We start from the raw sequence: 16846 nt of genomic DNA on the forward strand, positions 1-16846 counted from the left end.
TGAGACTGTGTCCTTCGACAACCTGCTCAGTCACCGTTTTCTACTCACTCATATAATCTTTCCGCTGCAGAATAAACTGTTGAATGTTTGTACCCTCTAATCCAGCGATCCCCAAAGTGTGGGCGTGAAGGTACTGCAGGTGGGCCGCGACAGGTCATTTACAATAAATAGTTTTTTAATTTTCAATTTTTAAAAGTTTGAAATTAATATAAAATTATTTATGATGCGGCACATTAGTTATGTGAAACATTAGTTGATGAAGCACAAACAATTTAAATGGACAGATTAATAAAACAATAAGGCTCTCGCTTGTAACGGCTGCTCTTGTCCACCTGTCGTTGTTCAACAAATGGGGCGCCCTCTTGCAGTATTAAAGTAAATATATCGCATTTTCCGCACTCCAAGGCACACTTAAAAGGCTTTAATTTTCTCAAAAAACGACAGTGCCTTATAATCCGGAGCGCCTTATATATATGGATCAATTGGTTAATCGGTTGATCCATACTGGTTTTACACGGCGCTCAAGGCGCTCTGCCAAACATGCCAAAGCTACGACGGCGCTCAAGCGCGTGAGATATGGAGCTTGTTTCAAGGCGCGTCGGAGAAACAAAGCCGAGCACTTCATGAGATTGAAGAGCGAGAGACGGTGCCCTTTTCTCTAGAGTAGCTGAACCATCGGGGAAAATAAGTTATTCTAAAAGCAGCCCGAAGATTTAAGGTGTGGATGACGAGGGGGACGGCGGGAGCGGACGCACCTCGCGGCATCGATCGTACCCTGAAAGCACCGTCTCCACCTTACTGTCAAACAGAACAACAGCGAGCGCGTAGAAAACTCCTTTGAGTGCGATCAGAGATTCTCCTCGCGAGCAACGAAGTTCACGCGCGCGAGACAGACTTGCTCGCGGATGTTTGATTTTGGTTAAATTCTTAAGGTCATTTAATCATTATGTTTTGATCAGAGGTTTGGGTGGGCCGCGAAAGATTTTCAGATTTCAAAGTGGGCCGCGGCATTCTTGAGTTTGGGAACCGCTGCTCTAATCCATATCCCAAATGAGAGGCTAGGTTTGATGTGCAAATGCTCAAAACACTATTTTTTTTCCAGCTCTTGCCCTAATAGAATTTATTTTTTTGATCAATATACAAACCCTCTGTCCTGGACCTCTACAGGAGGAGGGGTCAAACTAGTGGTCCCCTGATGAATTCTAATTTCTTTATCATGAATATGCCATTTTTGGAGCAGAGGCCAAAAAACAGGCTAGTCAAGATGACACTGAGACTGTGTCCTTCGACAACCTTATAGACCAGGGGTATTCAACTAAGAGGTCCAGTTAGCGAAATTTTTTAGAAGCAAAGGTCCGGAAGATCATAATGTGACTACTTAGCGTGATAAAATAGAGGAATAGACTTTTTTTAACATTTGCTTTTAATCATCCATCCATGGGGAGAACATGCAGACTCCACACAGAAAGGCCACTGGGTGGAGTCGAACCCAGGACGTTCTTGCTGTGAGGCGACAGTGCAAACCACCGCCTTGCTTTTAATCAATACAAGACACAATAAATTCAGTATGATTCTAAAACTCTTTAGACAATATTTACTGTCACGTAACTAAGAACCTAATATATGTGTGGGATTGCAAATATAAATAATGTTCTCTCAAATAAAAGTAGGGCTGCATTTAAAAAACAAAAAAACTGCATGTGCTTCAATTCATATATATGTATCCACTCTTTACACATTTTGGGGTAAATGGGAGAATTAAGATCTAGTTTGACCTGCCAGGATTTTAAACCTGTCCGCAGTATTGAGACAACATCATCATCCTGCCTGGAATGCAAAGACTCGAATGGTCACGTGGGATGATTTAACTACAATGCAATTGGTCTGTGCTTTAAGCCACTATCGTAAAGATCACCAAAGCTGCGCCGGTCACGTTTAAATATTTTTTAGCTTTTGGTCCGGGTTGAAATGGGACGGCTTCTGGGTCCAGATACGAACCGCGGTCCGCCAGTTAGACTTTAGACCGTCACGGTGAGGTGGCAGAAGTAGGACCAATCGCAGACTGAAGCAAAAAATACTTTTTAAATATTCATAAAAGGCTATGTGCAAACACAGACCAGGAACACAAGCAAAACAAAGACTCACCGACATTGACAAGACAATGCAGTGTCTTTGCTCTCTCCTCCCTGTTAAAAATGTCTTTCGCCTTGTTTCTGTGTGGGCAGGGTGCTCTCTCTAAAACTAACTGATGGGACACCAATAATTACAGGGACTGTCCTTCTCCCAAGTCATGCTTGCTCTTTCAAACTGCAGCAGGCTACTTTCGATCCTTCCGCCACCAGCCTCAGTCGCGCTTCACTGCAGGTGTTTCCCCTCATGTCAAGGGAATTTGGGTGTCCGCCCAGCTCCAGGCTCACCGCTGGATTTGGCTGGCACACCCCTGTCAGGAGGAAGGGGGGGGCCGGAGATGATGTCTCTGGGCCAGCCATCGTTTTTTCCTTTCAGATTGCTACTGGGCAGTTCATGCATCCCGGGGTGGTTTCCACCCTATCCCATGGGTACAAGCGTCAAGCCAGCGAAATCCCTATCCCTGAACCTCCTTAGCTCCTGGCCGAGGGAGAATAATTGAGGGTGGACGTATTCTCATGTTCCAGGGTGCATCACCACAGGCAGTTTCTTCATTTGCTACCCGGAGGGCTTCCATTCAGACCTTTTCCATGGGTGCTTACAGGGTGTGTTACTGCCCCCCTCCTGTAATTGCAGGGGATAAAATACTGCTCTGAGGGCCTGTGTGTCCTGTTCTGAAGGGTAAGGCGGTTACATTACATCCTTTCTCCGCCTATTGGGTAGGCTGCCTCAGCTGTGGTTCCCTTGGGTTTGCAGACAGAGGGGGTACAGAGGATATCGCATTTACAGACTGTAAAGCCCTCTGAGGCGAATTTGCGATTCTGGCCTATATGAAATAAAATGAATTGAATTAAATCTTGTTAATGCTTCCCATAGTTCTTTCACAACAGGAAGAACTGAAGGGTCGGGTTTGGCCTCCCAATTCCTGCCCCCTTCAACTCTGGGCCTAGCCACGGGAGGGCCCGACCGGGTGCTGAGGGGTTGCATAGAACCAGTCAGAGTATTTTGAATCCTGGGTGGTGATATATCCGGCAATGAAACTAAACAGGTGGAAAATGTTTTCTGACTGGTGTGCCGTTCAAAACAAGGTCTGTGCCTGGTGTACTTGGGTTTCCACAGTCGCTCAAATATAACGGCCGGTCTCCCTCTACCATATCAAGTTTGACAATCCCACAGTAGGGAGCCACCGACTGGTGTCTTTCTGCCAAAAAAAGCAGGCTCCGCAATTGACTCCTCCAAATGCCCAAAAAGCCCGGTACCCATGTTCCAGGGTGCATCACCACAGGCAGTTTCTTCATTTGCTACCCGGAGGGCTTCCATTCAGACCTTTTCCATGGGTGCTTACAGGGTGTGTTACTGCCCCCCTCCTGTAATTGCAGGGGATAAAATACTGCTCTGAGGGCCTGTGTGTCCTGTTCTGAAGGGTAAGGCGGTTACATTACATCCTTTCTCCGCCTATTGGGTAGGCTGCCTCAGCTGTGGTTCCCTTGGGTTTGCAGACAGAGGGGGTACAGAGGATATCGCATTTACAGACTGTAAAGCCCTCTGAGGCGAATTTGCGATTCTGGCCTATATGAAATAAAATGAATTGAATTAAATCTTGTTAATGCTTCCCATAGTTCTTTCACAACAGGAAGAACTGAAGGGTCGGGTTTGGCCTCCCAATTCCTGCCCCCTTCAACTCTGGGCCTAGCCACGGGAGGGCCCGACCGGGTGCTGAGGGGTTGCATAGAACCAGTCAGAGTATTTTGAATCCTGGGTGGTGATATATCCGGCCATGAAACTAAACAGGTGGAAAATGTTTTCTGACTGGTGTGCCGTTCAAAACAAGGTCTGTGCCTGGTGTACTTGGGTTTCCACAGTCGCTCAAATATAACGGCCGGTCTCCCTCTACCATATCAAGTTTGACAATCCCACAGTAGGGAGCCACCGACTGGTGTCTTTCTGCCAAAAAAAGCAGGCTCCGCAATTGACTCCTCCAAATGCCCAAAAAGCCCGGTACCCCTGCAGGAGGCACACCTAGGGTACTGGAGACGCTAGGCGTGCCTCCTTTCAAAAAACCCTGACACAAGTAAAGCTAAGATGGTTATCAGCCAAAATTGTATTTTTCTCCTTGCCATCACGCCAGTATGTCTTAGTATTGTAAGTGATTAGGCCAACTTCTCATATGATGCTAATAAAAAAGAGAGCCTCCACCCCTCTAATGCGTTACAAGCCAGAAAACACACATTTAATCTCAAACAATATATTTGATAGAAATGCTTGCATGATTCTGGTGATAATCCCCAAACCCCGCTGTAGTGTGAAATACAGAGAATAATGCTCTTATCCATAAGATTAAGGTCAGCCTTTAGGCGTTAAAATGGTGCCAACATGCAAAAGTGGGTATTTGAGTAGTTACACATTCATCCAAAAGCAAAACTCTAAACATAATACCCGTTGAGTGAGTCATTAATCCTTTTATTTTTCTGGAGGAAAACTTTAAACTCAAAGTCAACTGGAATGTTGGGCTAAAGCTTTTGCCCTTTTCCCCTCTGTCATGGAGGTAGTTTACCCCTTGGTCTTATTGATGTAAAATGCTTCATTACAGAATGCTCACCGTGTTCTGCATCAAGTGCATTGTGTTGTTGGTACATCTAAGGTGGGCTGTTTCGGTTAACCCTTACCTAAGCCATAAACGGGTCACCACTATGGGGAGGTGATTATTCTCTAGCCTGGTTAATGGTCCTTTCTGACAGCACTTAATGAAAATTAATGACCAACTGTAGCATGGCAACCACACAAATAGGGCAGCCAGTCCTTTTGCTGGAAGATATATCCGCAAAGCAGCCACAGTATGAATTTAGAAAAATGGAAATATAGATATATACAGATAGATGGACGGCTTTAGGGGTTTACAAAGTCCTATGAATGTGTTTGTAGTCAGTGGCAATTTCAGAATATGCACCTGTCATTTTGGGGGTGAGGTGTTAGGGGTATTAGCCTTTGCTAAAAAAGGTGATGTGAACCTCGCAACATCTGAAATACATTATTCAACTTTTGATCCGATTTCAAAGTTTGCACAAACATCACCATATTAAAAAAATTTCATTTGACATTTTGAAGAAGAACCGTTGTTATACTCCATTCGCTGTGGATGTAGGCGAGAAAAATTTTCTTCAAGAATTCAAGATAACCAGGGGATCGATCATTTTTATACAAATAGTTTTGAAGGTGAAGCATTCCTTTATTGTTTGATTAAGGACAAGGGCATTTAATTGGGTTGTGCATTTAAAACCCTGCATAAGTGGTGTAAGGATTATACCGGACATGCTTATGATGAAGGATTCCCAAAAGTTTTACTTTTTTGCAGAGTAAGGAGAGTCTTAGTGAATGTGCAGAATTGGTGAATATGTCCATCCCATTCAGTGAGCGGTATGCTTACATATGGAGCATATTTGTATGTTCGGTGTAAAGGTATGCATGCTTGTGGGCATTACAATTTATATTTGTTTAGTGTGTTCACACGTGTCTGCTTGTAGAATTACAGGGGGAGGGGGGGGTTCTGAGATAACAGCTAGTATTTTATGTGTGCGTTTGTTGTGCTATTCCACAGAGGCCCAGCCATATTATCAGTCGATACTCGAATGAGGCATCTGAAACCATTGCAATTTATAGGCCTTGTATTTGCTGATGCAGCCCAGCTGTCAAAATCATCAGCATGTGCACACAAAAAACACTGGTCTTTCTGCAAGGCACGTAAATGCACACAGAGCACACGCACCAGGGAAAGAAGGGTAAGAATTGTCTCTCTCTCTGTGTCAATTTCTCTCCCTTTATTTCGTTTTCTCTTTCTTTATTTCCCTTTCTTTGGCTGTTTATCTTCCCCTGCCACTATCACCCCTCAATACTCCACGACACTCAAGATGATCTTGTTTTCCTACACTTCCACGGCTGCACACCCAGTCAAGCTGGGATTTGTGAGGAAAGCTGCCAGTTAAAAACCGCTCAGCTGTGTTTTTGCAAATATTCTATTGCATTAGAGAGAAATAGCTGAGGTCGCTAAGCGCAACGCAACAGAGCAGTAGCAAAGCGTGCAGCAAAAAATAAGCTTATTTTCCAGCAAAACAATTGAATGTCAAGATGTTATTCAAACCATGGCAGCATGTGAGTTTAAATTATTTTTGTAGGACCAGCCTTTATTAATGTACATGTCATTTTTCTTTTTAATAGAAACATTTTTGTTAATTAAAATGTATTATGTTTCCCCCTTGCCGTACTACAACATGCCCAATTATCACTGTCGCTCTGTGTTTTTTGGCCACACTACAGATTTGGATTACTTAATTTTAAAGCTATAAAGGAGTGATTAGTCCGACGGATGAACCCTGTATAGTGTTTTTTCCGGTGGCCTGATCCAAACTACCTGTTTGGATCAAGCCACACTGTCAATACCACACAGTGATTTGATCTCTGCCTCCGGGTCCTTTGATAATTACCCCGCGAGAGCATCAATAACAATTTATTGGTGTTCGCCCTGTAGTTCACAAAAGAGCCTGCCTTTAATCTTTGTGGGGCTGAGAGCCTTCGACTTCTTAGCAACATGTGAAAAACCCCATCATTTTTTTATCCTTTACTGATCATTAAGGGAAATTAGCTTGAATGTGGTAAGGGAGGATGCTGTGTGAATGAAAGAATGTGAAAAATCCTCACAAAATAGACGGTCGCTCTCCCTAACAAATGAGACACACCTGATCACTAGAGGCCAAGGACAAGACAGCTCATTCTGGATTAAGGTGAAAGTTTCTTTGATGCTGAGTGGACATTAGTGGAATTTTGAAGAGGATGTTCATTGTGTGAATCTTGATGGTTTTGCCTGTGTTTGTGTGTGTGTGTGTGTGTGTGTGTGTGTGTGTGTGTGTTTATAACTTAGACATTGTTGTGGACACATATCAAACCAAACACCAGTTCAATAGGGGAAAATCATTTTTAACATTTTCTAAGGGGTAGTGATGGTTAATTTTCCTATTTTCTAGCTACATATAAGGAGCACTGAAATCATCAACAGTGTAATTATGTTCATTAAGCATAAGCATTTTTGAAGTTATAGCTAAATTACTGCTCCAATTTTCCATCAGATTTGGGTAACCCAACTTATTTTATCCAAATAGAATGGTCATTATTTCATTAACACTGTCTTTCTCCATTGCAACTATTGCACTGTGAGTTTGACAGGCTTGATTGTTTGAAACGGCAGAGAAACAGCTTTTTAAGAATAGCCCTGGAACATAGCACATACCTACCTCGAAGTGATTCAAATTAATATTTTATTTTATTTAGCTTTTTTTCAGCTTTTGGGGCCTTGAGATTTACTGTCTTTGCCGTTTCCAGTTGCAGCCAGCCACTGTTTTGAGCTATTGAGCTGTGATAAAGAAATGCTGCCATGCAGCACATGCAACCTTACAAAAGACTGAACAGTTTTGCTTTTTATTATTAAGTTATAGTAAGAAGTTGTTCCTATGAGCCCTGAATTACCTTAAAAATGGCCATTAGAAATTTGATTTAGAAGTTAGGTTTAGGTATGGGTGAACTTGAAATGAACCTTCAATTTAATGAATGTCAGTTAATATTGTGTGCTTTCAAGTCCTCTAAGCTGTTCTCTGTGTATTCCCTTACCACACAAAGCTAGGTCACAGAAGCGAGTATGTTGTGCCCTTGGCCTACGTGTGTGAACTCCGGGGGTCTGAGGAAGGTGACTCCTACAGTGTGTAAGTAAACATCAAACTGCCTCACTAAACATGAATGCTGCCCCAGTGAGTGCCTCCTCAATCCAGCATCCGTGCCCAACACCAGACCGGCTTCCTTAGCCCATTTTTCATGTCACTTCTCTCTCTGTCAATACAGTCAACCAGCCAAGCAAGGGGGAAAGAAGTTCCACCGTAGCATCACCATGACAGGTAATTAATCAGGAATTGTAAAAAATACTTTAAAAAAAAGTTTGCTTGATAACAGATATTTGATATTTCTACCCCCCACTAATTGACGTGTGAATAACAGTAAATGTTTTGATTCTGATTAGGGCTGTCAATAGATTAAAAAAAACTAATTAATCGCACATTTTGAAATTTTGAAAGATCATTGAATAGGTTCTTAGATAGATGCAAACCTCTTCCTATCGTAAGATGGATAGAGATGGTTAGTTGAATTTATGGATGAATGGAGAGATAATTGGATGAATAGATAGATGGATGGACGGACAGTTGGATGGATGTATTGAGAGATAATTTGATGGATGGGTTGGATTGATGGGTGGACACATCAATTTATATAGTTAGTTTATTTGATGGATTGAGAAATGGTTAGTTGGATGGATAAATCCAAAGTTAGCTGGACGCGTGGATTGGATGGATTAATGAATGAAGAGATAGTTGGATGGATGGATTGATTGTAAGTTAGATATATCGATAAATGGAGAGATAGTTGCATGGATGGATACATTGATTAATGGATGGATGGATAGATGCACTGATGGATTAAGATATTGTTGGATGGATAGTTTCTTAGGTGGGTGGACAGATAATTATTCAACTAACTAATTGACAGTTAGTTGGATTGATTGTGTTGGTCAGACAGACAGCAAGGCGAATGGACAGATTGATGGATGGATAGGTGGATGCATGGAGAGGAAAATGAACGGATGGATAGATTGAAAGATAAATCGGTGGATGATAGATCGAGATAAATAAATGGATAAATACAGACAAATGGATAAAAGAAAAACTTTCGAAATATCTAGTATTTTGCATTCATCGCCAGTCAATGAACTTCTGTAGGAATCTTTTCAGATATTGGAAGTGCTGAACATGTTACATGTCACATGATGAAGCACACTGTGCACATTTGAAAACAACAACAAAAAAGGGCCTCATTGTGCAAATTCAAAATCAAATACTCTCTCGCCGAGCCACAAGTAATGAAACCTTATATTTGTGTGTTTTCAAAATGATTCTGTGCATTGGTGTTTAACCACGGTCACCCATATGAAATAGCCCGAGACCATCTGCGATTTATGATTCGCTCACTGCCTCTGGCAAGCCAGGCTGAATAATTTACATTGTGCTGAGGCCAACGTGCCCAGAATGACTGATTCCAAAAATAGAGAAATAAGGGGCTGCAAGCGGGACAAGGGGACGGAGTCAGACGAGCCACCACCCCTGTTGGTAAGTGATACGAGGTGGGTGTGTCAGGGGGAAAGTGAGTGGGTAGCACGCTGAGTAATTGCCAAAACATGCTGAGTCACATGGAAGTGCTCTTCAGAGCCTTTGTTAATCCGTGCGCCTCCAATGTGTCACCATGAAACCATAAACCCAATGTGCCGGCATCCCTTTCCATTTCCTTTTCGGCATTAAGATTAGAGCTGCTCTGTGATCCACAAGTCAACTATAAACTAGGTGCAAAGGGTGAAAGTTCAGATATTGTTTCTGTTAGACAAAAGTCAAATAGTACTGTTAATTTAGCTCAGATGAAAAAATAAATGGTATACATATGATATCAAATGGATGTAAAAGGCAAATGTGTACATGTGTATTTGTGTGTGTCTGAAGTCTGTATAGTCCCACCCGTGCCTTCTGGCTATGTAATAACCTTGGATGGCTCACAGGTGAATGCACTTAAACAAAGGTGCAGCCCCACCTCTCACAGCTCCTCCCAAAGGCCCCAAAAAGTGCAAGATGGGGAGAAAACTAAAAATGTAGCAATGACCCGCTTTTTCATTGAAGCAGCATGTGTTCATTTAGCAAAGGTCACAAGTGAGGGAGCCATTAACATTGCCGGAATTATATAAAATAATGAGATACGTTGTAATATAGCCCGATGATATTGCTTCCACAGAAACAAAATATTTTTTTGGTCACTAACTGCATTAGGTATGTCCTTGAGGATTCTTTTCTTGTGTCTTTGAACACAAAAGTAAGCAGGGAAACAGCGATTGCATTCAGTGATAATTTTCAACTTGTGCCAATCAGTCAGCCTAATCACATTGGGGATTTAATAAAAGTGGGCGACCACAGGCAGCACAAAGTTAAACTGAAGCAGATAAGAAACTCCAGTGGCCTGTAATTGGACCTCATTGATCTGCTGGGTTCATAGATACTTATCATCTTACATTATGTAAATTATTCTGTCTCACAAGAGCATCAACAGACATCCCTTGAGTCTCTCATTTTGTTCTTATATGTTCGTAAAAAGGCATTCTGTATAAAGGTAATAGGGAAAACAAAATACACATTGTAAGACTGTTTGTACCTTATAGCTTCTCTATTTAATATTTCCAACATGAGATCAAATCAGCAATACAAGTTCCCCCAAATTCCACCAAATATTAATTTGAAGTGATTGAAGTACATTTCAGCTTTCTTTTGTCATGCATGTAATTATATATCATTATATAAACAAAATTTGCACATTTCCTGAACCAAACTGGAAACTATCTGCCACCCCATGTTCCACCCATGTGAGCTTATGTCCACAGAGACCCCACGGGCAGTGGACAGATGGCAAGGCATTGCCATACACAGATGCCCACCTCTTATCTCTGACATCTTTGCCAAGACAAAACACATGAAGCAGGCATGAAATCAAGTAGTTGAGGGAACAAGAAAATACGGAGAAACACTGAGGGAAGAAAGGCATGCTCTTACAACAATGGACGGTGTCCAATCAGCAGAAAATGCACGTAGTGTCATGTCTGGCACAAACACACAAAGCTAAGAATTATCTTGTATTTATGATGGTGTTATCCAGTCATAGAAGATATACACTTTGAAATAACTACAATCTAAGAAAATAAATATGCATTTTTAATTCAGCTATAAGTGATAATGCATTTTACTTTTGGCTGAATTTAGGCAACACCTTTTAGTGGATTTTGGGAATAAAAGGCATGAGGTATAAAGGCTTGTGTACAGTACAGTCCATCAATGCTAGTATTGCAAAGACCTTCCATGTAAAATACTTCTGCTACAGAAATATGAATAAGAAATCGGAGCTAATAGTTACATAAAGAGAAATGCAAAAGAGCAACAAATTAAGTATAAACATGATTTAACAGCAATCCAATGAGGTTTTTTGGGAGGAGCAACAGACACACAGACATTGTGATAATTGCGACTGATTTAGAGCAGGACATATTCTCCTGCTAGAATAAGAAACTACTCATTAAAAGAGCCAACTCCAAACTGTATCATGCACACACTGTAATCAGCCAAATCTATCACGTTGGTTCCTTTAGGCTACTATAGCTCCACATACTGAGCTTAGAAACTAGCCAACATGCCCAATACCACATTTTTGAAGGTTCGAAGTTAACCCACTCGTAAAGTAATCAGATCACTGTAATACGTTACTAAATAATATTCTACGACACAGTTAACAAATTTAGTTTAGTTTTGTACAAAAATTGATGGAAACATATTAATGTTGGAAATATTAGACAAAATACACAATTATAAAGCGGAGCCCTATGACTGTCTATGAGATTTCCCACTATGAAAAGTGAGGAATATGGGCTAAAACATTCAAACATAATCATCGGTAAAGTCATTTTTCACCATACTGTCATCCCACTCCTCCCCTCTGCCTTCTATACAAATAGTGTGCTTTACCCTGTTTGTTTAACATGTTCCAAGCGCTTTGCATACGTCTGGTTTCAAGCATGTCTGAACCCAAAAACCTTGGCCACAACCTGAGCGGCAGTGTGTAGAACACAGCCCTCCAGATTGGAACCCAGCTTGAGGTAAAGGTTAATGGAAGCGACCTGCAGAACGGAAAATTACAACTACTGCATCTGCTGCGTCTGCTGCAACCTTGGCATCACAACAGTAAATGGACTAGAAACACCTTTCTTCATGACTCCAAAATAAAAATAACCAAATCGGGGAAAAAAAGGTTATTTTGTAAGGTGCAGTAATGACTGTATACACCATTCCGGGATGTTTGCTCGATAATTCACATTCATAAGCTAACTCAAGAATCTCTGTCGGGTTGAAAATTGCCTTGAGGCAGGTTAAGATGATTCTTCCAGGCTTAAGATCAGAAGAAATGGAAAAAGAAAAGAACACAGCAGAGAACACGTCCCAGTCTAATGTTAACACGAGAAGGACAGAGCGGAGCTGTCTCTCACCCTGGAGAAAGTCTGCAAATATCATCTGTTGTCAGAGTCACTTAGACAGAACACATGCACCAGTGAGGGCCATACATTTACCCAGACAGGTTAGTCTTTCAACCATCCGCGGCCTGTTCATCCATCCATATTCTATTCCAGCTATTTTTCGGTCTATAACGTTACCTCTATACTATACCTTTATTCCTTTTATTTCATATTGTTATTAATCAAAGCAATGCTGCATGCAAACATGCAGGATGGATGGACCCATACACACGACCCAGAATACGACCAATATTCAGTTCCATTTTCTCTGTACATACCTGTGTTTCTGAGAGAGCTAAAGGAGAAGTGCTATTGAAATTACCAATATATTTAACATTTGAACAAACCCACTTTGAACCAGAGAAGAGCGTCTAATCAAGCATTGGCTAGACAACTAAGCTGTTTCATGGAAAGACAGATGTTTACTTGTAAACGTCTATATGTATGAGCATAATGTTCCATGCATTGGTGGACTTTAGTAGCAAAATACCAAGTAGAGGGAGTCAAATACTTTTTTCTTTTTAGCAGATGTCTTCACATTATATGTTGCAATTTCAAACAATATTTTGTTGGGTGAAGACGCAGTTCCTCATGTCAATAACCAGCTAGAGTCGCCTTTATATTGTCCAAACAAAAAAAGGAAATTTTATATGAGAGCAGAGTGAAAGAGAATTTTCTGTTCAAGACCTCTAAATTCTTCTTCTCCACCCAGTGGAAATGTTGAATACAATCTACCTGACAGACGCAAGCAGATGCAACTCATTGGTGGAGTAAAAAGAAAGGTGATGTTAAACTACACAGTTCTATTTCTTCAGGATAGAAATTCCCGCTGTGGACTGGCACTGTCTCTGTCTCCATAACTTTACAGGGTATAAATGGTTTTGAGCACCGTCAGCGGAATGGCCTCTGCTTGTTGAACCACATCCAGGAGTAAAGTCATCAGCCAAATTGCATTGGAGCTGAGGGTGAGCCACGGAGCGAGAAGATTGGAAGACCTTGTCTGAGAATCGTCTCAGACGATCTTTGAGAGGTGCATTGAAAACATGTAACCGAGCAGATGAATGGGTGAAGAAATTTGGTATTATGGATATTTGCCGATGCAACAGGACAGGATTATTGCAAAAAAATGTGTTGGAGCTTAGAGATGTCTTTGACATTCATGTGACATGTATTACCGACGCTGATCTACAATCCTGATTACTATGCCTGCATATAATATACCACAAGATGAAGAGGGAAGGCCATTTGGTGGCAGTTACCTACCAAGTGATTAGCTGGGAATAAGTGCAAGAGGTGCCGCAGGGTACAAACCTCTGTGCTAGCTTAAAGACCTGCAGGATATTTTCATTTAAATAGTCCGACCTTCCACAATGAAAGACATATGACACCCAGAATGTTCTATTCAGCAAGGGCTCCAAGAAAGTAGGTGGTTAATGTGGTATTCAGTCTACTGAAGTAAAAGTGCTATGATGGAAAACTACTTCATTCCTATTCTGTTTCTGTATCCCGTAATTTATAGTTAGAGCTGCATGCCATGCTGGTGTAGCAAATAATTAAAAAAATATATATTATTTGGATTTTTACAAACAAAACATCAAAAGTATTAAATCATCCCTTCAGTTAGTGGTATTTTGATGTTGTAGTAGAATGTCAATCTGACCTCTTACTTTTTCCCTGGGAGGGAAAAATACATCTATATATACTACAATAGTATATACTTCAATGCATACAATAACTTTATAAGCTTTGAATAGAGTACATACATACACACACACACACACACACACATATATATATATATATATATATATATATATATATATATATATATATGTAATTCACATAAAATAATGCAGCTGCTCGTTCCTTTCTTAAATACACTCAAGCTCTAAAAAGGCAGCAAGGGGCGACGAAGAGGGAGGCCAGTATTAATTAAGTGCAGTTTTCATTTCCAATGTGGGTTAGCGTCAATTTCTGTTTACAACTTCTGCTTCCTTTCGTTCCTTTGAAACTGTTACTGTTAGAAACTAGGAATCAGAAAACCCTTGGCAGTTTGAGGATCAGCCACTGGTGTCTTCAGTCGCACACCATTACAGGACCACGGACAGGGTCCTGCAGCTCTAACGGTCTCCCATGCGTGTCTGTACTTGCGAGGAACCCTCGCAACACAACATATTGCATTGCAATGATTCTAACCACAAACATAATCACACTAGCCGGCGATCCGTCACCCAACCTGAATCGAAACCTTATTCTAACCTTGGGGCTGAAATTGATTCTCAACTCTTAAACAACTGTCACTGTGAAGGTCTGACACTCCAACAGGGTCCTCACAAATTTAGAGCACACACATGCCCCTATAAGCACACATAGATGTGAAATAATAACTAATTAATTAGGCATTATAGACACATGTATCTCATTCTCGGGCATACAATAAAACACTGGATACTGGAAACACATAGAAGACAATAATGAGACATTAATTAAATAATGAAGTCGCTTGTGATGTTTGGTTTTTACTTTCTCCGTGATGACGGGGAGGAAGGCAGATGCATTTCTGTGTCATCCCTGGCAGCCCCCTCCTCTAAAAAAGCCCTACCACCTATAACATCCGACTCTCGACGCACCCTCGGATAAGTTCACGGGATGCGCTCTCGCCAGAAGAGGGCATTCGGATTCTGCCTGAAAAAGTTGCGTTGACACGCGGACGTGATTAACCACGGCGTCATGCGTGCATTCCGAAACAGTGTGGATCGAAAGCGGATTTAGACTCCAAGGGAAACGATGGATTTTGGGATATGTGATTGTTCCGTTTGACTCGTTTCACAGCAGGTTCGCAGAGACTTATAGCCGGACGTTACTTTTTCCGTCTGTGTGCCATGCGCCGATCCGTCTGAGCACCCTCGAGGGTAGATTCCAAGGGGCTCCACTTGGTTGAGGAATCTGCGTGCGGCTTGACTCTTGGTGAAAAATAACATATTGTTGTTTATTTTGTGCACCATGCAAACCAATACGTGAAGTTTTTTGAGACACGTTTTTTGTGGAGTCTCCGTTTAAGACGGACACGGATCAATTGAACGCGGCTCCGTTGTTGTCTACGCCTACTGCAGTGCTCCTTTTATGGAACTTGAAAAAAAACTGCGAAGACGTGGATAGGGAGTTCTGGAAACAGGATATTTATTTTTATCTCGAGTTGGAGGTAAATGACATTCGCCCCGTTTCGGGTGCACGGCTACAGATGCAGAAATAAACCGGATAGCAAAAGCAGGTCCGTGAGAGTAAAAAAGGAAGGTGCGCTTTGGAAGTCGGCGTCTGCGCGGAGAGACCGGGCTAGTGGATTAGGACGGTACCTGTCTGTTGAGAGCGCGTCATGCGGACTCGAATGTCGCGCACAAGAACCCATTAAAACCTGTAGGCTGGAGCTGACAGAGACGCGGACATGGGTGAGTTCTGTTTCGTTATACCATCTTTTACAGTTTTTAAAAATTATATATATATATATATATATAATTTTATATTTCTCCTGCTGTCTTCCTTTATCACTATGCACCACAACGGCGCCTATGTGTCTCTTCCGATTGAAACCTGGGTTGATTCAAATTTGTGAATAAAACAAAAAACGGTCATCTCATTTTCAAAATGCACTCTTGATACCCGTTTTTGTGCTTTTCGTCAAGTGGTTCGGGGAGCTTGAAGGATGTGGCTGAAGCCAGTTAGTCGCAGAGCTGCAATCTGTTTTTTCCCCTCCATTTCTTGGCGGTATGGCTGAGTAGAGCCTGTACTTGTCTTTCCCAACGTCGTGCGCTTGAATATTTGGTTCAACAATCTCTAACGTTAGACGAGAAAATAAACCTGTGTGACTAAATGAGAATGAGATCGACCCCCCCCCCCCCCCCCCCCTCCCTCAAACACACACACACACACACACACACGACTAGTTAGAGTCGCTGGCTCATTGGCGTGGACTGAAATACTAATCGAGGCACACGCTGGATGCAAGTCAACTTTCCAGAGCTTCGCCCTGCATCATTCACAGTCTTAAACTGTGCGTATGTCCAGCTTGAGCCCGATGCTGACCCCTTCCCTAGAACTCTTAGGGGCTGAAGGAACGGGGACCGTTCAGATTTGTATTTTACTTAGTGGACTGATTCTCTCTCAGAGACAGTCGTGGTGTTCTGCACCTGGCACCGAGAGGGACACGCCACAATCCAGCAATAAACTGCCCGTCGATCCATCAATATACTCTGCGTGTGTGTGTGCGCGCCCGCGTGTACACTCCACTCCTTCAGCAATGCATCTGGTTGTTTCTCTCTTTGCCAGAGTGCACGATGTTTTCCCATTATATTGCAATTATATATAATGGGAATGAATCATTGTTTGCCCCGTCCTCTGTCATTTACGTGCCCCCAACCCCTCTGTCTCTGTCTTGGTATTGTGGTCTGTGTTATAGTAATTCAATGCATTTTCTCAAGAAAAAAGAAATCAATCAGGCTTTTTTATTAGTTTTAGCTGTGCATTGTCTTGGTCTGA

General features: G+C 41.9%; 1 protein-coding gene across 1 annotated transcript in view; it reads left to right on the forward strand.

Moving 5' to 3' along the window:
• The first annotated feature begins 15051 nt into the window (after positions 1–15051).
• The window catches only part of LOC120831963 (leucine-rich repeat transmembrane neuronal protein 4), a 96305-nt gene continuing 94510 nt past the window's right edge, over positions 15052–16846 (forward strand). Inside the window, exon 1 of the mRNA XM_040197933.2 lies at positions 15052–15759. Within this exon, the coding sequence (XP_040053867.1) occupies positions 15756–15759 (4 nt within the window). The 5' untranslated portion in view covers positions 15052–15755. The remainder of the gene's footprint in view (positions 15760–16846) is intronic.

The sequence above is a fragment of the Gasterosteus aculeatus genome, chromosome 14 (assembly GCF_964276395.1).
Source record: "Gasterosteus aculeatus chromosome 14, fGasAcu3.hap1.1, whole genome shotgun sequence".
NCBI lineage: Eukaryota > Metazoa > Chordata > Actinopteri > Perciformes > Gasterosteidae > Gasterosteus > Gasterosteus aculeatus.